The sequence below is a fragment of the Anolis sagrei genome, chromosome 13 (assembly GCF_037176765.1).
Source record: "Anolis sagrei isolate rAnoSag1 chromosome 13, rAnoSag1.mat, whole genome shotgun sequence".
Lineage (NCBI taxonomy): Eukaryota > Metazoa > Chordata > Lepidosauria > Squamata > Dactyloidae > Anolis > Anolis sagrei.
Window position 1 is genome coordinate 19,293,662 of NC_090033.1, and position 21,660 is coordinate 19,315,321.

Sequence of the window (21,660 nt, forward strand, 5' to 3'; positions counted from 1 at the left end):
CAAAGAGCCACTTCACCTTGTGGCACCCACCTAGTGATACCAGAGGGCCACTTCACCTAGTGGCAGCCAACCCAGTGACACCACAGATGGCCACTTCACCTAATGGCATTCCACCCAGTGACACCACAAAGGGCCACTTCACCTAATGACAACCCACCCAGTGACACCACAAAGGGCCACTTCACCTTGTGGCAACCACCTAGTGATACCAGAGAGCCACTTCACCTAGTGGCAGCCAACCCAGTGGCACCACAGTGGGCCACTTCACCTAATGACAACCCACCCAGTGACACCACAAAGAGCCACTTCACCTTGTGGCACCCACCTAGTGATACCAGAGGGCCACTTCACCTAGTGGCAGCCAACCCAGTGACACCACAGATGGCCACTTCACCTAATGGCATTCCACCCAGTGACACCACAAAGGGCCACTTCACCTTGTGGCACCCACCTAGTGATACCAGAGGGCCACTTCACCTAGTGGCAGCCCACCCAGTGGCACCACGGAGGGCCATTTCCCAAGCACGTGGGGGAAAACAATGTTTGGTTTCAAAAGCCTGGCAGTGTTTGTGCAAAAATCTGGTGTGCCTTTCTGTACGGAACCATCTTGGAAAGTGTGCATCCCTCGTGAAACCGCGTCTCCCTCCGGCCTCCTCCTTCCTGTCCGGGTTTCCCTTCCGTTCAGACTTGCACATTGTGTCACAAGATCCTAAAATAGAGAAGTGTGACCGCAAACCCTGGTGCAAAGGAAGTAACGCAACACCAACATTAGGAAGGATGTTTCCGATCAGGGAGGTGCGTTGTGGACGTTGCGAGGAGCACCACTGAAATCAGTGTGCGTTGTGGACATTGCAATGAGCACCATTCAAGCCGATGAGTGTTGTGGAAGTTACAATGAGCGCTGTTGAAGCCGGTGCGCGTTGTGGACGTTGCGAGGAGCGGCGCTGAAGCCGGTGATCCTTGTGAACGTTGTGAAGAGCAACATTAAAGCTGGTGAGCATTGTGGATGTTGTGTTGGACTGCGGTTGAAGCCAGTGAGTGTTGTGGACATTGTGAGGAGCAGCGTTGAAGCCGGTGAGTGTTGTGGACATTGTGAGGAGCAGCGTTGAAGTTGGTGAGTGTTGTGGACATTGTGAGGAGCAGCGTTGAAGTTGGTGAGTGTTGTGGACATTGTGAGGAGCAGCGTTGAAGTTGGTGAGCGTTGTGGATATTGTGAAGAGTGTCGTTGAAGCCGTGAGTGTTGTGGACATTGTGAGGAGCAGCGTTGAAATTGGTGAGTGTTGTGAACATTGTGAGGAGCAGCGTTGAAGTTGGTGAGTGTTGTGGACATTGTGAGGAGCAGCGTTGAAGTCGGTGAGTGTTGTGGACATTGTAAGGAGCAGCGTTGAAGCCGGTGAGTGTTGTGGACATTGTGAGGAGCAGCGTTGAAGTTGGTGAGTGTTGTGGACATTGTAAGGAGCAGCGTTGAAGTTGGTGAGCGTTGTGGATATTGTGAAGAGTGTCGTTGAAGCCGTGAGTGTTGTGGACATTGTGAGGAGCAGCGTTGAAATTGGTGAGTGTTGTGAACATTGTGAGGAGCAGCGTTGAAGTTGGTGAGTGTTGTGGACATTGTGAGGAGCAGCGTTGAAGTCGGTGAGTGTTGTGGACATTGTGAGGAGCAGCGTTGAAGCCGGTGAGTGTTGTGGACATTGTGAGGAGCAGCGTTGAAGTTGGTGAGTGTTGTGGACATTGTGAGGAGCAGCGTTGAAGTTGGTGAGCGTTGTGGATATTGTGAAGAGTGTCGTTGAAGCCGTGAGTGTTGTGGACATTGTGAGGAGCAGCGTTGAAATTGGTGAGTGTTGTGAACATTGTGAGGAGCAGCGTTGAAGTTGGTGAGTGTTGTGGACATTGTGAGGAGCAGCGTTGAAGTCGGTGAGTGTTGTGGACATTGTAAGGAGCAGCGTTGAAGCCGGTGAGTGTTGTGGACATTGTGAGGAGCAGCGTTGAAGTTGGTGAGTGTTGTGGACATTGTAAGGAGCAGCGTTGAAGCCGGTGAGGGTTGTGGACATTGTGAGGAGCAGCGTTGAAGTTGGTGAGTGTTGTGGACATTGTGAGGAGCAGCGTTGAAGTTGGTGAGCGTTGTGGATATTGTGAAGAGTGTCGTTGAAGCCGTGAGTGTTGTGGACATTGTGAGGAGCAGCGTTGAAATTGGTGAGTGTTGTGAACATTGTGAGGAGCAGCGTTGAAGTTGGTGAGTGTTGTGGACATTGTGAGGAGCAGCGTTGAAGTTGGTGAGTGTTGTGGACATTGTGAGGAGCAGCGTTGAAGTTGGTGAGTGTTGTGGACATTGTGAGGAGCAGCGTTGAAGCCGGTGAGTGTTGTGGACATTGTGAGGAGCAGCGTTGAAGTTGGTGAGCGTTGTGGATATTGTGAAGAGTGTCGTTGAAGCCGTGAGTGTTGTGGACATTGTGAGGAGCAGCGTTGAAATTGGTGAGTGTTGTGAACATTGTGAGGAGCAGCATTGAAGCCGGTGAGTGTTGAGGAAATTGTGAGGAGCAGCATTGAAGTTGGTGAGTGTTGTGGACATTGTGAGGAGCAGCTTTGAAGTCGGTGAGTGTTGTGGACATTGTGAGGAGCATCGTTGAAGTCGGTGAGCGTTGTGGACATTGTGAGGAGCAGCGTTGAAGTCGGTGAGCGTTGTGGATATTGTGAAGAGTGTCGTTGAAGCCGGTGAGTGATGTGGATATTGCGAGTAGCACCGTTGAAGTCAGTGAGCATTGTGAACATTGCGAGTAGTGCCGTTGAAGCCAGTGAGCATTGTGAATATAGCAAGTAATGCCATTGAAGCCAGTGTGCATTGTGGATGTTGCGAGTAGTGCCGTTGAAGCCAGTGAGCATTGTGGATATTGCGAGTAGTGCCGTTGAAGCCAGTGAGCATTGTGAATATTGCGAGTAGTGCCGTTGAAGCCAGTGAGCATTGTGAATATAGCGAGTAGTGCCGTTGAAGCCAATGAGCATTGTGAATATTGCGAGTAGTGCCGTTGAAGCCAGTGACCATTGTGGATATTGCGAGTAGTGCCGTTGAAGCCAGTGAGCATTGTGGATGTTTTGAGGAGCTCCATTGAAGCCAGTGCGCATTGTAGATATTACGAGTAGCACCAGTGAGCATTGTGGACGTTGCGAGGAGCGCCATTGCAGCCGGTGAGCGTTGTGAACCTTACAAGGAGTGCTGTTGAAGTTGGTGAGGGTTGTGGACCTTGTGAGGAGCGCCATTGCAGCCGGTGATCGTTGTGAGCATTGCGAGTAGTGCCGTTGAAGCCAGTGAGCATTGTGGATATTGCGAGTAGTGCCGTTGAAGCCAGTGAGCATTGTGAATATTGCGAGTAGTGCCGTTGAAGCCAGTGAGCATTGTGGATATAGCGAGTAGTGCCGTTGAAGCCAATGAGCATTGTGAATATTGCGAGTAGTGCCGTTGAAGCCAGTGAGCATTGTGGATATTGCAAGTAGTGCCGTTGAAGCCAGTGAGCATTGTGAATATTGCGAGTAGTGCCGTTGAAGCCAGTGAGCATTGTGAATATTGCGAGTAGTGCCGTTGAAGCCAGTGACCATTGTGGATATTGCGAGTAGTGCCGTTGAAGCCAGTGAGCATTGTGGATGTTTTGAGGAGCTCCGTTGAAGCCAGTGCGCATTGTAGATATTACGAGTAGCACCAGTGAGCATTGTGGACGTTGCGAGGAGTGCCATTGCAGCCGGTGAGCGTTGTGATCCTTACAAGGAGTGCTGTTGAAGTTGGTGAGGGTTGTGGACCTTGTGAGGAGCGCCATTGCAGCCGGTGATCGTTGTGAGCATTGCGAGTAGTGCCGTTGAAGCCAGTGAGCATTGTGGACGTTGCAAGGAGCGCCATTGCAGCCGGTGAGCGTTGTGAACCTTACGAGGAGTGTTGTTGAAGTTGGTGAGGATTGTGCACGTTGTGAGGAGCGCCATTGCAGCCGGTGAGCGTTGTGGGCATTGTGAGTAGCGTCGTTGAAGCCAGTGAGCATTGTGGATATTGCAAGTAACGCCATTGAAGCCAGTGCGCATTGTGGATATTGTGAGTAGTGCCGTTGAAGCCAGTGAGCATTGTGGATATTGCGAGTAGCGCCATTGAAGCCAGTGAGCATTGTGGATATTGCAAGTAACGCCATTGAAGCCAGTGCGCATTGTGGATATTGTGAGTAGCGCCGTTGAAGCCGGTGAGCATTGTGGATATTGCGATTAGCGCCGTTGAAGCCAGTGTGCATTGTGGATATTGTGAGTAGAACTGTTGAAGCCAGTGAGCGTTGTGCACGTTGTGACGAGTGCCATTGAAGCCGGTGAGCATTGTGAACCTTACGAGGAGTGCTGTTGAAGTTGGTGAGGATTGTGGACGTTGTGAGGAGTGCCATTGCAGCCGGTGATGGTTGTGAGCATTGCGAGTAGTGCCGTTGAAGCCAGTGAGCATTGTGGACGTTGCGAGGAGCGCCATTGCATCCGGTGAGCATTGTGAACCTTACGAGGAGTGCTGTTGAAGTTGGTGAGGATTGAGCACGTTGTGAGGAGCGCCATTGCAGCCGGTGAGCGTTGTGGGCATTGTGAGTAGCGCCGTTGAAGCCAGTGAGCATTGTGGACGTTGTGACGAGTGCCATTGAAGCCAGTGTACATTGTGGACGTTGCGAGGAGCACCATTGAAGTCAGTGAGCATTGTGGATATTGCGAGTAGCACCGTTGAAGTCAGTGAGCATTGTGAACGTTGCGAGTAGTGCTGTTGAAGCCAGTGAGCATTGTGGATGTTGTGAGGAGCGCCGTTGAAGCCAGTGAGCATTGTGGATATTGAGAGTAGCGCCGTTGAAGCCAGTGAGCATTGTGGATATTGAGAGTAGTGCCGTTGAAGCCAGTGAGCATTGTGGATGTTGTGAGTAGTGTCGTTGAAGCCAGTGAGCATTGTGGATGTTTTGAGGAGCTCCGTTGAAGCCAGTGAGCATTGTGGATATTGCAAGTAGTGCCATTGAAGCCAGTGAGCATTGTGGATATTGCGAGTAGTGCCGTTGAAGCCAGTGAGCATTGTGGATATTGCGAGTAGTGCCGTTGAAGCCAGTGAGCATTGTGGATATTGCGAGTAGTGCCGTTGAAGCCAATGAGCATTGTGGATATTGAGAGTAGCGCCGTTGAAGCCAGTGAGCATTGTGGATATTGAGAGTAGAGCCGTTGAAGCCAATGAGTGTTGTGGACGTTGTGAGGAGCACCACTGAAGCCAGTGCGCATTGTGGATATTGAGAGTAGCACCACTGAAGCCAGTGCGCATTGTGGATATTGAGAGTAGCGCCGTTGAAGCCAGTGCGCATTGTGGATATTACGAGTAGCGCCAGTGAGCATTGTGGATGCTGTGAGGAGCGCCATTGAAGCCGGTGAGCATTGTGAACATTACAAGGAGTGTTGTTGAAGTTGGTGAGGATTGTGCACGTTGTGAGGAGCGCCATTGCAGCCGGTGAGCGTTGTGGGCATTGTGAGTAGTGCTGTTGAAGCCAGTGAGCATTGTGGGCGTTGCGAGGAGCGCCATTGCAGCCGGTGAGCATTGTGAACCTTACGAGGAGTGTTGTTGAAGTTGGTGAGGATTGTGCACATTGCGAGGAGCGTCGTTGAAGCCAGTGAGCATTGTGAATATTGCGAGTAGTGCCATTGAAGCCAGTGAGCATTGTGGATGTTTTGAGGAGCTCCGTTGAAGCCAGTGCGCATTGTAGATATTACGAGTAGCGCCAGTGAGCATTGTGGTTGCTGTGAGGAGCGCCATTGAAGCCGGTGAGCATTGTGAACCTTACAAGGAGTCCTTACAAGGACTATGCACGTTGTGAGGAGCGCCATTGCAGCCGGTGAGCATTGTGGGCATTGTGAGTAGCGCCGTTGAAGCCAGTGAGCATTGTGGACGTTGTGAGGAGTGCCATTGCAGCCGGTGAGCGTTGTGAACCTTACGAGGAGTGCTGTTGAAGTTGGTGAGGGTTGTGCATGTTGTGAGGAGCGCCATTGCAGCCGGTGAGCGTTGTCGGCATTGTGAGTAGCGCCGTTGAAGCCAGTGAGCATTGTGGACATTGTGACGAGTGCCATTGAAGCCAGTGTATATTGTGGACGTTGCGAGGAGCACCATTGAAGTCAGTGCGCATTGTGGATATTGTGAGTAGTGCCGTTGAAGCCAGTGAGCATTGTGGATATTGCGAGTAGTGCCGTTGAAGCCAGTGAGCATTGTGGATATTGTGAGTAGCGCCGTTGAAGCCAGTGAGCATTGTGGATATTGCGAGTAGCGCCGTTGAAGCTAGTGAGCATTGTGGATATTGCGAGTAGCGCCGTTGAAGCCAGTGAGTGTTGTGCACGTTGTGACGAGTGCCGTTGAAGCTGGTGAACGTTGCATACGTTGCGAGGAGCACTGTTCAAGCTGATTTGTATTGTGTACATTGCGAGGGACACTACTGGTGGAGTTTGGTCAGATTACTCACTCGTTGTGCAAACTCCAGGGCGGTTTCAGCTCCCGTTGCCACAAAGGCCACCTTCTTATCTGGAGTGATTAGGGAGAGAAAGACTCTAGCGTTGTGATTTGCTTTGTGTGAATTCTCCGGCGTCATGAACGTGACCCAACCGAGAGTATCTTAAGCGTTAGGTAAATCATTGACTGGCGAAAGGAGACGGTTGGAGCTGGCCGGAAGGCGAGTTTTGGGAAACTCCTCCGAGACAGGAAAGCAAGGCGTGTTCAGAGATCGAGAAAGGAAGTGGTGTCGGGTTTGCCGACGGACGTGTAATCCAGGAGCGATCTCTCGGTTGGGAAACCAGCTGGAAGAACGAATCCAGAGCAGGGTTGCGTCCAACACATTCTCCCCGAGGGTTGCCGTTTGTAATGTATACATCCAGGGGCGGCTCAACCATTATGCAAAGTAAGCCTTTGCGGTAGAGTTGATTTTGCCCAGGGGTGCTCTTGGGGCGCTCTTGGGGGAAAATAGACCTTGACGTAAGCGAGTTGTAGTTACGGGGATGTATAGTTCACCTACAATCAAAGAGCATTCTGAACTCCACCAATGATGGAATTGGCTTGCATCCCCAGGGGCGGTGAACCCATTACGCAAAGTAAGCCATCGCGGTAGACTTGATGTTGCCCAGGGGCGCTCTTGTGGCACTCTTGGGGGAAAAAAGACTTTTGACATATGACATACTGGGATGTATAGTTCACCTACAATCAAAGAGCATTCTGAACTCCACCAATAATGGAATTGAACCAAATACGGCACACAGAACTCCCACGACGAACAGAAAATATATATCAGTGATTGGTTGGGGCGGGGGCACCAAAATACTGTTTGCTTACAGTTGAAAATTACCTAGGGCCGCCTCTGTATACATCCAACTTCTCAACATATCGTAAAATAACCTGAAGCGCCGTACGGTTGCGTAGTGTGCCTTCAAGTCCTTGACTGACTTGTGTCCATTCTCAAAGCGAACCAGTCGCTGGTTCCTCTAAAGCCGAGAGAGTGTGACTTATCCAAGGTAACCCAATGGATATGTTTAGATATGTACCTTTTATGGAACTACATCTTAATATGCGTGTTTACATAATTTTTTGCAATGGGTGCTGTGACCCACCACAAGGAGAGGTGGGAAAGATATAAAATTATTATTATTATTATTATTATTATTATTATTATTATATAAAATTATTATTATTATTATATAAAATTATTATTATTATTATGCATTATTTATCATTATTGTTATGTTATTATTTTGCATTATTTATCATTATTATTGTTATGCTATTATTTTGCATTATTTATCATTACTATTGTTATGTTATTTTGTATTAATATTATTATGTATTATTTATTACTATTATTATCATCATTATTATTATCTTGCATTATTTATCATTATTATTGTTATGTTATTATTTTGCATTATTTATCATTACTATTGTTATCTTATTATTTTGCATTATTTATCATTACTATTGTTATGTTATTATTTTGTATTAATTTTATTATTGTTATGTATTTATTATTATTATTATCATCATTATTATTATTTTGCATTATTTATCATTATTATTGTTATATTATTATTTTGTATTAATTTGTTATGTATTATTATCATCATCATCATCATTATTATTTTGCATTATTTATCATTACTATTGTTATGTTATTATTTTGTATTAATTTTATTATTGTTATGTATTTATTATTATTATTATCGTCATCATTATTATAATAATTTTGCATTATTTATCATTATTGTTATATTATTATTTTGTATTAATTTTATTATTATGTATTACTTATTATTATTATTATTATTATGCATTATTTATCATTATTATTGTTATGTTATTGTTTCTATTAATTTTATTATTGTTATGTATTATTTTTATTATTAGTATTATCATCATCATCATTATTTATCATTATTATTGTTATGTTATTATTCCACATTATTTATCATTATTGTTATGTTATTATTTTGTATTAATTTTATTATTCTTATGTATTATTTATTATCATCATCATTATTTTGCATTATTTATCATTATTATTGTTATGTTATTATTTTGTATTAATTTTATTATTCTTATGTATTATTTATTATCATCATCATCATCATCATTATAATTTTGCATTATTTATCATTATTATTGTTATGTTATTTTGTATTAATTTCATTATTGTTATGTATTGTTTATTATTATCATATCATTATTATTTTCCATTATTTATCATTATTTTATGTTATTGTTTTGCATTATTTATCATTGTTATTATTTTGTATTAATTTTATTATTGTTATGTATTATTTATTAGTATTATCATTATTATTAGTTTCCATTATTTATCATTATTAATGTTATGTTATTATTTTGTATTAATTTCATTATTGTTATGTATTTATTATTATTATTATTATTATTATTATTATTATTAGTATTATTATCATTACTAACCGTCCCCTGCCACGCGTTACTGTGTCCCACATGGGGGTTCTTTGTGGACGATTTGGCCCAATTCCGTCGTTGGTGGGATTCAGAATGCTCTGCGATTGTAGGTGAACTATAAATCCCAGCAACTATAACTCCCAAATGACAAAACCATATTTTTTGAGTGATGGTCACTCCTTGTGTTGTGAGACGTTTTGTTGCCAACTTTGGTGTGATTTTGCTCATTGGTTCTTTTGTCTTTAAGGGACTAATGACGCACAGAGCATTTTTATATATATAGATTATTATTATTACTATTATTATTAAAAATGTGCTGCAGGATGTCCCGCATGTTGTGATGATAGAACCCATTAGGAAACGACATTGCATTATTATTATTATTATTATTATTATTATTATTAAAAATGTGCTGCAGAAAGTCCCACATGTTGTGATGATTGAACCCATTAATATTATTACTAAAAATGTGCTGCAGGAAGTCCCGCATGTTGTGATGATTGAACCCATTAATATTATTATTAAAAATGTGCTGCAGGAAGTCCCGCATTTTGTGATGATAGAACCCATTAGGAAACGACATTGCATTATTATTATTATTATTATTATTATTATTATTAAAAATGTGCTGCAGGAAGTCCCGCATGTTGTGATGATTGAACCCATTAATATTATTACTAAAAATGTGCTGCAGGAAGTCCCGCATGTTGTGATGATTGAACCCATTAATATTATTATTCAAAATGTGCTGCAGGAAGTCCCACATGTTGTGATGATAGAACCCATTAGGAAACTACATTGCATTATTATTATTATTATTATTATTATTATTATTATTAAATGTGCTGCAAGAAGTCTCTCACGTTGTGATGATTGAACCCATTCATATTATTATTAAAAAAAATGTGCTGCAGGAAGTCCCGCATGTTGTGATGATTGAACCCATTAATATTATTATTAAAAATGTGCTGCAGGAAGTCCCGCATGTTGTGATGATAGAACCCATTAGGAAACGACATTGCATTATTATTATTATTATTATTATTATTATTAAAAATGTGCTGCAGAAAGTCTCACATGTTGTGATGATTGAACCCATTAATATTATTATTAAAATGTTCTGCAGGAAGTCCCGCATGTTGTGATGATTGAACCCATTAGGAAACGACATTGCATTTTTTAAATTATTATTATTAAAAATTAGCTGTACCTGCCACGCGTTGCTGTGGCAAACCTTCCCTCCCTCTTTCTCCTCATTCTTTCTCTATCTCCTTCCTTCCCTCCCTCTTTCCTTCTTTCCCTCTTTTTCTTTCCCTTCTTCTTTTTTCCTTCTCTACCTGTTTCTTTTCTCGCTTCCTTTGCTCTTTGGTTCCATCCCTCCTTGTCTCTTTCCTTCCTTCCTTCGCTCTTTCTCTTGCATTCCTTCTCTTCTTCCTTCCCTCTTTCGCTTTTTTATTTCATTCTCTCCCTCCTCCTCTCCTTCCTTCCTTCTCTACCCTTCTCTCCTTCTTTCCCTATTTCACTCTTTCTTTCCCTTCTTCTTTCCCTCTTTCTCTCCCTCCTCTCCTTCCTTCCTTCTCTACCCTTCTCTCCTTCTTTCCCTATTTCCCTCTTTCTTTCCCTTCTTCTTTCCCTCTTTCTCTCCCTCCTCTCCTTCCTTCCTTCTCTACCCTTCTTTCCTTCTTTATCTCCTTCTTTCCCTCCTTATTATTGTTATTATTAAAAATGTGCTGCAGGAAGTTCCGCATGTTATGATGATTGAACCCATTAATATTATTATTAAAAATGTGCTGCAGGAAGTCCCGCTTGTTGTGATGATTGAACCCATTAATATTATTATTAAAAATGTGCTGCAGGAAATCCCGCATGTTGTGATGATAGAACCCATTAGGAAACGACATTGCTCACCCAGGAACAAGAAACGGTGTTGCGTTGTGCTGTTAATGTCCATTAATAGCTAATTGGCGCCCATTGAAATGCTCGCTTGGCAGCCATCCGTGCCCGCAGCATCGCTCGGAAGTGGTGCATTCAAGGCATCCCATTAATCCTCTTGGCCGCCCAGTGCTCGCAATGTTCCTTCAGGTCACTGGGGAATACGTCTTAGGTCAGGCATGGGGAACCTTCGGCCCTCCAGGTGTGGTGGACTTCAACTCCCACAATTCCTTGAGGCTCGGCATTCGCCCCAAAGGCTTACCTTGGCCCAAGGAATTGTGGGAGTTGAAGTCCACCACACCTGGAGGGCCGAAGGTTCCTGACCCCTGCCTTAGGTCCATGATGGCGAACCTATGACACGCGTGTCAGTACTGACACACGTAGCCATTTCTACTGACACGCAACCACCTATCTACCCCTTCCCTCCACCTCTCCCTCACCTCAAATTCCACCCACATCTATGGCTAAAGGCACCCTCAGGGGTTGAGGGCTCTCTAGGAATAGATAGATAACCGAAAGGCTAAGAGAGTTGGCCAGGTGGACAAACTGGGTTTAGAAAAGTCAGAGGAATGAGAGACCAAATGGCCAACACACCACGCTCAAAAGGTTGCCCATCACTGCCTTAGGTACTCCTTTCCGATAATGTGATGTTGACATCCTCTCCGCTTCCTTCCTTCTTTCAGGTCTTCTTCCTTGGGACGTTCTCCTCCATCGATGAGCGACACGGATCCGGCGGGATGTCCCAGTCCCAGTCCCGCGGGTCGCACTACGCGCTGACGGCCCTCGGGCTGGGGTTGCTGGTCCTGGGGGTCATCATGGCGGTGTGGAACCTGGTCCCCGGGTTCGGACTAGCCTCCAAGCCCCACTCGGTGGGGAACAACAGCAAGACGGACCCCGGCATCACCGGGAAGGAGGAGAAGAGCAAGACCTTCTCTGTGGCCTACGTCCTGGTGGGAGCCGGTGTCTCCCTCCTGCTCCTCGCCCTCTGCCTCGGCATCCGGGACAAGCGCAAGCAGCGGCAGGACGAGGAAGGGTCCAGGATACGGCATCACATCGACAGGGAGCCGCCCTCACCCTCACCACAGCCAGAGGACAGGTGAAGTGGCCTTCTGTGGGGACACTGGGGAAAGAAAGGTGATGAGTACGAGGGGGAGGGAGGGAGGAAAGGAAGGAAGAGGAGGGAGGGAAGGAGCCTCAAAGAGAGCCATCTTGCTTTGGAGATGTGGTGAGCTGGAGAAGGGAGAAAGGAGAAGGGAAAGAAGGAAGGGAAAGGAAAGGAAAGGAAAGGAAAGGAAGGAAGGAAGGAAGGAAAGAGCCTCAAAGACAACCATCTTGCTTTAGGAACGTGGTGAGATAGACCCTCTCAGAGCTGGAGAAGGGAGAAAGGGGGGGGGGGAAGAAGGGAGGAAGGAAAGGAAGGAGGGAGGGAGGGAGGAAAGGGAAGGGAGGAAGGAAAGGAAAGAGCTTTAGGAACGTGGTGAGAAAAGCCCTCTCAGAGCTGGAGAAGGGAGAAAGGGGAGGGGAAAGAAGGGAGGACAGAAGGAAAGGAAAAGAAAGGTAGGAAGGAAGGAAGAGAAGGGAAGGGAGGAAGGAAGGAAGGAAGGAAGAAAGGAAAGAGCCTCAAAGAACATGGTGAGATAGACCATCTCAGAGCTGGAGAAGGGAGAAGGGGGAGGGGAAAGAAGGGAAGGAAAGGAAGGAAGGAAGGAAGGAAGGGAGGGAGGGAGAGAAGGATGGATGGAAGGAAGGAAGGAAGGAGGGAAGGAAGGAAGGAAACAGCCTCAAAGACAACCATCTTGCTTTAGGAATGTGGTGAGATAGACCCTCTCAGAGCTGGAGAAGGGAGAAAGGGGACGGGAAAGAAGGGAGGAAGGAAGGAAAGGAAAGGAAAGGAAGGAAGGAGCCTCAAAGACAACTACCTTGCTTTAGGAACCTGGTGAGAAAGGCCCTCTCAGAGCTGGAGAAGAGAGAAAGGGGAGGGGAAAGAAGGGAGGGAGGAAAGGGAAGAGAAAGGGAAAGGAAAGGAAGGAACAAAGGAAAGAGCCTCAAAGACAACCATCTTGCTTTAGGAACGTGGTGAGATAGACCCTCTCAGAGCTGGAGAAGGGAGAAAGGGGAGGGGAAAGAAGGAAGGGAGGGAAAGAGGGAGGGAGGGAGGAAAGGGAAGGGAAAGGAAAGGAAGGAAGGAGCCTCAAAGACAACTACCTTGCTTTAGGAACCTGGTGAGAAAGGCCCTCTCAGAGCTGGAGAAGGGAGAAAGAGGAGGAGAAAGGAGGGAGGGAGGGAAAGGAAAGAAGGAAGGAAGGGGAAGGGAAGGGAGGAAGGAAGGAAGGAAAGAGCCTCAAAGACAACCATCTTGCTTTAGGAACGTGGTGAGATAGACCCTCTCAGAGCTGGAGAAGGGAGAAAGGGGAGGAAGGAAGGAAAGGAAAGGAAAGGAAAGAAAGAAGGAAGGGGAAGGGAAGGGAGGAAGAAAGGAAATAACCTCAAAGACAACCATCTTGCTTTAGGAACCTGGTGAGAAAGACCCTCTCAGAGCTGGAGAAGGGAGAAAGGGGAGGGGAAAGAAGGAAGGAAGGGGAAGGAAGGATAGGAACGGAAGAAAGGAAAGGGAGGAAGAAGGGAAAGAGCCTCAAAGACAACCATCTTGCTTTGGTGATGTGGTGAGATAAGCCCTCTCAGAGCTGGAGAAAGGAGAAAGGGGAAGGGAAAGAAGGGAGGGAGGAAGGGAAGGGAAAGGAAAGGAAGGAAGAAAAGAGCCACAAAGACAACCATCTTGCTTTAAGAACGTGGTGGGATAGACCCTCTCAGAGCTGGAGAAGGGAGAAAGGGAAGGGGAAAGAAGTGAGGAAGGAAAGGGAAGAAAGGAAAGGAGGAAGGGAGGGAGGAAGGAAGGAAGGAAGGAAGGAAGGAAGGAAGGAGGGAAGGAAAGGGAAGGGAAGGGAAGGGAAGGGAAGGGAGAAAGGAAAGAGCCTCAAAGACAACCATCTTGCTTTAGAAACGTGGTGAGAAATGCCCTCTCAGAGCTGGAGAAGGGAGAAAGGGAAAAGAAGGGAGGGAGGGAGGAAGGATGGGAAGGAAGGAAGGAAGGAAGGAAGGAAGGAAGGAAGGAAGGAAGAAAAGGAAGGAAGGAGAGATGCTCAAAGAGAGTTATCGTGCTTTGGAGATATGGTGAGATAAGGCCTCTCAGAGCTGGAGAAGGGAGAAAGGGAAGTGAAAAGAAAGGAGGAAGGAAAGGGAAAGAAGGGAAGAAAGAAAGGAAGGAATTTATGTAAGTTTTCAAGACTATATGTGGACCACAGGCCATAGTTTTAGAAAAATAGGTTCTAAGGTTCGGACCGAGGGTGTCCCTAAGTCTAAAGTGTAGGGCGGAGAAAAGATCTTGGAGGGCCATATGCGGATTGCATCCCATAGTCTGGGGAAGAATAGGTTTCTAAGATGAGGAAATGCAATTGAATGTTTCTCACAAACTTCTCCCTTTCCAGCCAAGAAGAGGACGACGAGACCCTCTCGCGGTATTACGTCCCAAGTTACGAAGAGGTGGTGAACGCCAACTATCCCACGCGGACAGGAGCGGGTGGCAGCGGCGGCACTCAGTTGAGCATGTCGCTCCCGTCGTACGAGTCGCTCACCGGGATCGACGAGGACACCCCAACGAGGCCCGTTGCTCCCGCTGCCGAGGGCCACCCTGGCCTCGAGCGCCAACCCGCCCGGCACAGTTCCCGCCTGGCTAAGAGACTGAAACCCTTGAAGGTGCGGCGGATCAAGTCTGAGAAACTGCACCTGAAAGACCTCCGCGTGAACCTCCCCGAAGGAAACCGCGTGAACCGGGTCTCGATCGAGCCTCTGACGCCACCTCCGCAGTATGAGGAGGTTTCTGACAAAACCCCGCAAGGCCAGAGAGAGTCGTAAGAGAGCGCCGTGCTGGAGGGATTCCCTGAAACACTATTAAATACTTGTTGGAGAGACTATGGCGAATTTCGAGCTACAAAAAACACAACGGATGTACGAGAGATCCGTATGGACTCGAAACTCATGCGCCGTCGATCCTTAAACTGAATGGGCGAAAAATAGACCTGTATGGACTCGATTCTAAAACTGAACGGGTGAAGAACAGACCAGTTTGGATTCGAGTCTCGTCCACTGTTGATTCTAAACCCGAACCGGTGAAGAATAGATCTGTATTGATTTGAGACTTGTGCGTCGTCGATTCTAAAACTGAATGGGCAAACAGCAGACCCAGATTGACTCAAGTCTAGTGCGCTGTTGAGTCTAAAACTGAATGGGCGAACAGCAGACCCATATTGAGTCTAGTGCGCTGTCGATTCTAAATCCGAATGGGCGAACAGTAAACCCAGATTGACTCAAGTCTAGTGCGCCGTTGAGTGTAAAACCGAATGGGCGAACAGCAGACTTGTGCGCCGTCAATTCTAACACTGAATGGGCAAACAGCAGACCCAGATTGACTCAAGTCTAGTGCGCTGTTGATTCTAAAACTGAATGGGCGAACAGCAGGCCCATATTGACTCAAGTCTAGTGCGCCATCGATTCTAAATCCGAATGGGTGAACAGCATACCCAGATTGACTCGTCTAGTGCGCTCCCATCGTACGAGTCCCGTCGTACGATTCTAAATCCGAATGGGCAAACAGCAGACTCAGATTGACTCGGGTCTAGTGCGCTCCCGTCGTACGAGTCCCGTCGTACGATTCTAAAACCGAATGGGCGAACAGCAGACCCATATTGACTCGAGTCTAGTGCGCCGTCGATTCTAAAACCGAATGGGCGAACAGCAGAACGATATTGACTCAAGTCTAGTGCGCTGTCGATTCTAAAACCGAATGGGCAAACAGCAGATCCATATTGACTCAAGTCTAGTGCGCTGTGGATTCTAAAACCGAATGGGCAAACCGAGATCCATATTGACTCATCTAGTGCGCCGTCGATTCTAAAACCGATCGGGCAAACAATAGACCCGTATTGATCTGAGACTTGTGTGTCATCGATTCAAAACCAAACGGGTGAACAAGAGACCCGTATTGATTCGAGTCTAGTGCGCCGTTGATTCTAAAACCGAACGGGTGAAGAATAGATCCATATTGACTCGAGTCTTGTGCACCATGAATTCTAAAACCAAATGGGCAAATAGCAGACCCAGATTGACTCGATTCTAGTGCGCCGTCAATTCTAAAACCGAACGGGTGAAGAATAGATCCATATTGACTCCAGTCTAGAGTGCCGTCGATTCTAAAACCGAATGGGAGAAGAATAGATCCATATTGACTCGAGTCTAGTGCGCCATCAATTCTAAATCTGAATGGGCGAACAGCAGACCCAGATTGACTCGTCTAGTGCGCTGTCGATTCTAAAACTGAATGAGTGAAGAATAGATCCATATTGACTCGAGTCTTGTGCACTGTCAATTCTAAAACCAATTGGGCAAACAATCGACCCGTATTGATTTGAGACTTGTGTGTCATTGATTCTAAAACCGAACGGGCGAACAATAGACCTGTATTGACTCGAGTCTCACATACTATCAATTCTAAAACCAAACGGGGAGAACAGTCCAGTATTGACTCGAGTCTCATGCGCCGTCGATTCTCAATTGTTTGAGAACCAAAGCGTCCGGTGATGCTGTAGAATGAAATAACTTCAGTTGTTTTTCCTCAATCCTATGGAATCATGGGAGGGGTAGTTTCACAAGGTCTTGAGCCTTTTCTGCCAAAGGAGGCGGATGCCACACCAGACTACAAATCCCAGGATGACTGTATGATGCAAACCTAACAGGTGCCTTTATTTTGGAGTGGTCTTTGAGCATTAGATTTGAGTCAATACTGTACTCGTTTTCCACTCTATTTTCGCGCTATGCGAGCCTTTTCTGCTGTTTTGTGCCTAGAAAGTGAGAAAACCATATGGTACTTTACGAGTACTGCCTTTCAACCAGAGGCGGCCCTAGGTAATTTTCAACGGTAAGCAAAGAGTATTTTGGCACACACACACACACACCCCCCAACCAATCATTGATATGTATTTTCCGTTCGTTGTGGGAGTTCTGTGTGCCATATTTGGTTGAATTCCATCATTGGTGGAGTTCAGAATGCTCTTTGACTGTAGGTGAACTCTACACAGGGGTGGCTCAACCCATTACACAAAGTAAGCCTTTGCGGTCAGGGGCGGCTCGTCCATTACGTGAAGTAAGCGGTCGCAGAACACTTTTTTTTGCCAGGGGTGTAAGAGGCGCCTCTGTAAATGCCCCTCGACCGCCACTTGAGGAGCGCCCCCTCCGCTCACAACAGCCCTAGCTGTTATTATGTTTCGAGGCTCATTTCTCCATCATTTCTATGGTTATCAGAATGAAACTTGGCACACTAGTGGGCAGGGGCGGCTCGTCCATTATGCAAAGTAAGCGGTCGCAGAACACTTTTTTTTGCCAGGGGTGCAAATGTGCCTCTGTAAATCTCCCTCGACCGCCACTTGAGGAGCGCCCCTTCCGCTCACAACAGCCCTAGCAGTCCGGGGGGAGCCTCGGCTTTCTTGCCTCGCTGCCGGACGATCCTCTTCCCAAAGGGGCCGGGCCCTTGAGCCTCACTTAGCTCCTCTCGTTCCTGCTCCACCTGGCTTCCGGGTGTGCGAGCAGAGCCGGCGCGCAATCGTTCTCCGCGTTCGATCCCTTCCCCATGACCGGCTCCCTTTCCCGATCCCCCGGCGCTCCACCCGCCTCCTCTCCTCTCCCCAATCTGCGGGTGGGCCAAGGGGCGGAGCCGCCACACCTGGCCCGCTTCGGGTCCGGAGGCGTGTCTGAAGACCCCAGCGTGCGCACCAAAAGTCGCCTCTTCTCCTGACTTTCTCTTCAGCCATTGGGACCAAGAGAGAGAGAGAGAGAGAGAGACCCTCCGGCTGGAGGTATCTCCCACCACCGCTCCCTCCTTTGTTTTTGCGCCTAGCTTCAGGAAAGGTGGGCATCTCCACCTCTCTCTCTCTCTCTCTCTCTCGGTCCCAATGGCTGACGAGAAAGTCAGGAGAAGAGGTGACCAAGAGAGAGAGAGAGAGAGAGAGGGAGCCCCTCCGGCTGGAGGTATCTCCCACCTCCGCTCCCTCTTTTGTTTTTGCGCCTACCTTCAGGAAAGGTGGGCATCTCCACCTCTCTCTCTCTCTCTCTCTCTTGGTCCCAATGGCTGACGAGAAAGTCAGGAGAAGAGGTGACTTTTGGTGCACACGCCAGGGTCTTCAGGCACGCCTCCAGACCCAAAGTGGGCCAGGCAAGGGAGCATGTGCGGCAAGTGTAGTTAATGGGATGTATAGTTCACCTACAATCAAAGAGCATTCTGAACTCCACCAATGATGGAATTGAACCAAATATGGCACACAGAACTCCCACGACGAACAGAATATATATATATATCAATGATTGGTTGGGGGGGGGGGCGCCACAATACTGTTTGCTTACAGTTGAAAATTACCTAGGGCCGCCTCTGTTTGCGGTATAGTTGATTTTGCTCAAGGGCGCTCTTCAGGCGCTCTTGGGGGAAAATAGACCTTGACATATGCGAGTTGTAGTCACTGGGATGTATAGGCACGCCTCCAGACCCAAAGCGGGCCAGGCAAGGGAGCAAGTGCGGCAAGTGTAGTTACTGGGATGTATAGTTCACCTACAATCAAAGAGCATTCTGAACTCCACCAATGATGGAAGTGAACCAAATATGGCACACAGAACTCCCACGACGAACAGAAAATATATATCAGTAATTGGTTGGGGGGGGCGGGTGCCAAAATACTGTTTGCTTACCGTTGAAAATTACATAGGGCCGCCTCTGACTATACATCCCAGTAACTGCAACTCGCATATGTCAAGGTCTATTTTCCCCCAAGAGCGTCTCAAGAGCACCCCTGGGCAAACTCAAGTCTACCGCGGAGGCTTACTTTGCGTAATGGCTTCGCCGCCCCTGGGGATGCAAGCCAATTCCATCCTTGGTGGAGTTCAGAATGCTCTTTGATTGTAGGTGAACTATACATCCCAGTAACTACAACTCGCACATGTCAAGGTCTATTTTCCCCCAAGAGCGCCTCAAGAGTGCCCCTGGCGAAATCAACTCTACCGCGACAGCTTACTTTGCGTAATGGGTACGCCGTCCCTGGGGATGCAAGCCAATTCTATCATTGGTGGAGTTCAGAATGCTCTTTGATTGTAGGTGAACTATACATCCCAGTAACTACAACTCGCATATGTCAAGGTCTATTTTCCCCCAAGAGCGTCTCAAGAGCACCCCTGAGCAAACTCAAGTCTACCGCGGAGGCTTACTTTGCGTAATGGCTTCGCCGCCCCTGGGGATGCAAGCCAATTCCATCATTGGTGGAGTTCAGAATGCTCTTTGATTGTAGGTGAACTATACATCCCAGTAACTACAACTCGCATATGTCAAGATCTATTTTCCCGCAAGAGTGCATCAAGAGCACCCCTGGGCAACATCAACTCTACCGCGAAGGCTTACTTCGCGTAATGGTTGAGCCGCCCCTGCTTCCAACATATGTTTTGTGTTTTACTTTGTGTTGGGAAAGAAACAAAACAGCGTCACAGGATAAGCATCCCAATTATTTGGACCAAGACTTTCGTACGTTTGTGCTCCGATAGAGACTCGCCAGTCCTGAAACGAAATCCAGCCAAAAATATTTTTTTGGAACCGAGTCCAGATAAACACACAAGGCGGATGGTCATAAGACTTGGAATCTTTATCCTTATTTTCCGTACTGGATATATATTTTTTATTTCTTCTGGAGCTTTATTTTTGGGTTGTTTCCCAGCAAAGATACAAAGACTCTCTTCTTTCCCCAACTAAAATTAATATTTTTTTCATAACAGAGAAAATGCACAAGTGCCTTCCAATCTCTTTTTTTTCATAATATGCAGTCCTACTGAATTTTGTAATGTGCGTAAGATATAATGTGAAATGTTATATATATGGATGCAATGTGATAAAAATCAGCATTTGGAAGCTGAGACCCCAAAGCTCTTTTTTTTTAAATAAATGAATGAATCTATATAAATAAAAATGTAATGTTCGTTTGTGGAATTAGCATAACTCAAAAACCACTGGGCGAATTGACACCAAGTTTGGACACAACATACCTAACAAAGCAAACACTCAGCAGCTAATTTTGAACACTCACTCAGATTCCTAGTGCCCCCTAAGACAAGGCTTACCTGAAGCAGAAAGGAACAAAGTGGCTTCTTGCTTCCTCAACTTCTGTGGGAGCACAACTGCCACATGAGTTCAGGCCTTGGCTTATATAGGGTAAACAGGGAGCAGCAACGACTCACTCTGACTCACTCTGAGCACAATGAGCTTCGCCTCGCCTCTCAAACAAAGTAAACACTCAGCAGCTAATTTTAAACACTCACTCAGATTCCCAGTGCCTCCTAAGACAAGGCTTACCTGAAGCAGAAAGGAACAAAATGGCTTCTTGCTTCCTCAACTTCTGTGGGAGCACAACTGCCACTTGAGTTCAGGCCCTGGCTTGCATAGGGTAAACAGGGAGCAGCAACGACTCACTCTGACTCACTCTGAGCACAATGAGCCTCGCCCCGCCTCTCAAACAAAGTAAACACTCAGCAGCTAATTTTAAACACTCACTCAGATTCCTAGTGCCCCCTAAGACAAGCCTTACCTGAAGCAGAAAGGAACAAAATGGCTTCTTGCTTCCTCAACTTCTGTGGGAGCACAACTGCCACTTGAGCTCAGGCCCTGGCTTATATAGGGTAAACAGGGAGCAGCAACGACTCACTCTGACTCACTCTGAGCACAATGAGCCTCGCCCCGCCTCTCAAACAAAGCAAACACTCAGCAGCTAATTTTAAACACTCACTCAGATTCCTAGTGCCCCCTAAGACAAAGCTTACCTGAAGCAGAAAGGAACAAAATGGCTTCTTGCTTCCTCAACTTCTGTGGGAGCACAACTGCCACTTGAGTTCAGGCCCTGGCTTATATAGGGTAAACAGGGAGCAGCAACGACTCACTCTGACTCACTCTGAGCACAATGAGCCTCGCCCCGCCTCTCAAACAAAGCAAACACTCAGCAGCTAATTTTAAACACTCACTCAGATTCCTAGTGCCCCCTAAGACAAAGCTTACCTGAAGCAGAAAGGAACAAAATGGCTTCTTGCTTCCTCAACTTCTGTGGGAGCACAACTGCCACTTGAGTTCAGGCCCTGGCTTATATAGGGTAAACAGGGAGCAGCAACGACTCACTCTGACTCACTCTGAGCACAATGAGCCTCGCCCCGCCTCTCAAACAAAGCAAACACTCAGCAGCTAATTTTAAACACTCACTCAGATTCCCAGTGCCCCCTAAGACAAGGCTTACTTGAAGCAGAAAGGAACAAAATGGCTTCTTGCTTCCTCAACTTCTGTGGGAACACAACTGCCACTTGAGCTCAGGCCCTGGCTTATATAGGGTAAACAGGGAGCAGCAACGACTCACTCTGACTCACTCTGAGCACAATGAGCCTCGTCCCGCCTCTCAAACAAAGCAAACACTCAGCAGCTAATTTTAAACACTCACTCAGATTCCTAGTGCCCCCTAAGACAAGGTTTACCTGAAGCAGAAAGGAACAAAATGGCTTCTTGCTTCCTCAACTTCTGTGGGAGCACAGGGATCGTTTGTGGGATTCACATCACTCAAAAACCACTGGGCGAATTGACACCAAATTTGGACACAACATACCTAACAAAGCAAACACTCAGCAGCTAATTTTAAACACTCACTCAGATT

General features: G+C 46.8%; 1 protein-coding gene across 2 annotated transcripts in view; it reads left to right on the top strand.

Annotated features, from left to right (window-relative positions):
- Positions 1-17,677, top strand: part of TMEM51 (transmembrane protein 51) — a 24,034-nt gene extending 6,357 nt beyond the window's left edge. Inside the window, exons 1-3 of one of the 2 annotated variants that reach the window (XM_067472871.1) lie at positions 7,394-7,521; positions 11,575-11,987; positions 14,377-17,677. In XM_067472871.1, coding sequence (XP_067328972.1) covers positions 11,629-11,987; positions 14,377-14,803 — 786 coding nt within the window. In that variant the 5' untranslated portion in view covers positions 7,394-7,521; positions 11,575-11,628 and the 3' untranslated portion in view covers positions 14,804-17,677. Of the gene's footprint in view, positions 1-7,393; positions 7,522-11,574; positions 11,988-14,376 lie in introns of those variants that run through there. The other variant, XM_067472869.1, reaches the window with a different exon arrangement.
- The last annotated feature ends 3,983 nt before the right edge of the window (positions 17,678-21,660 follow it).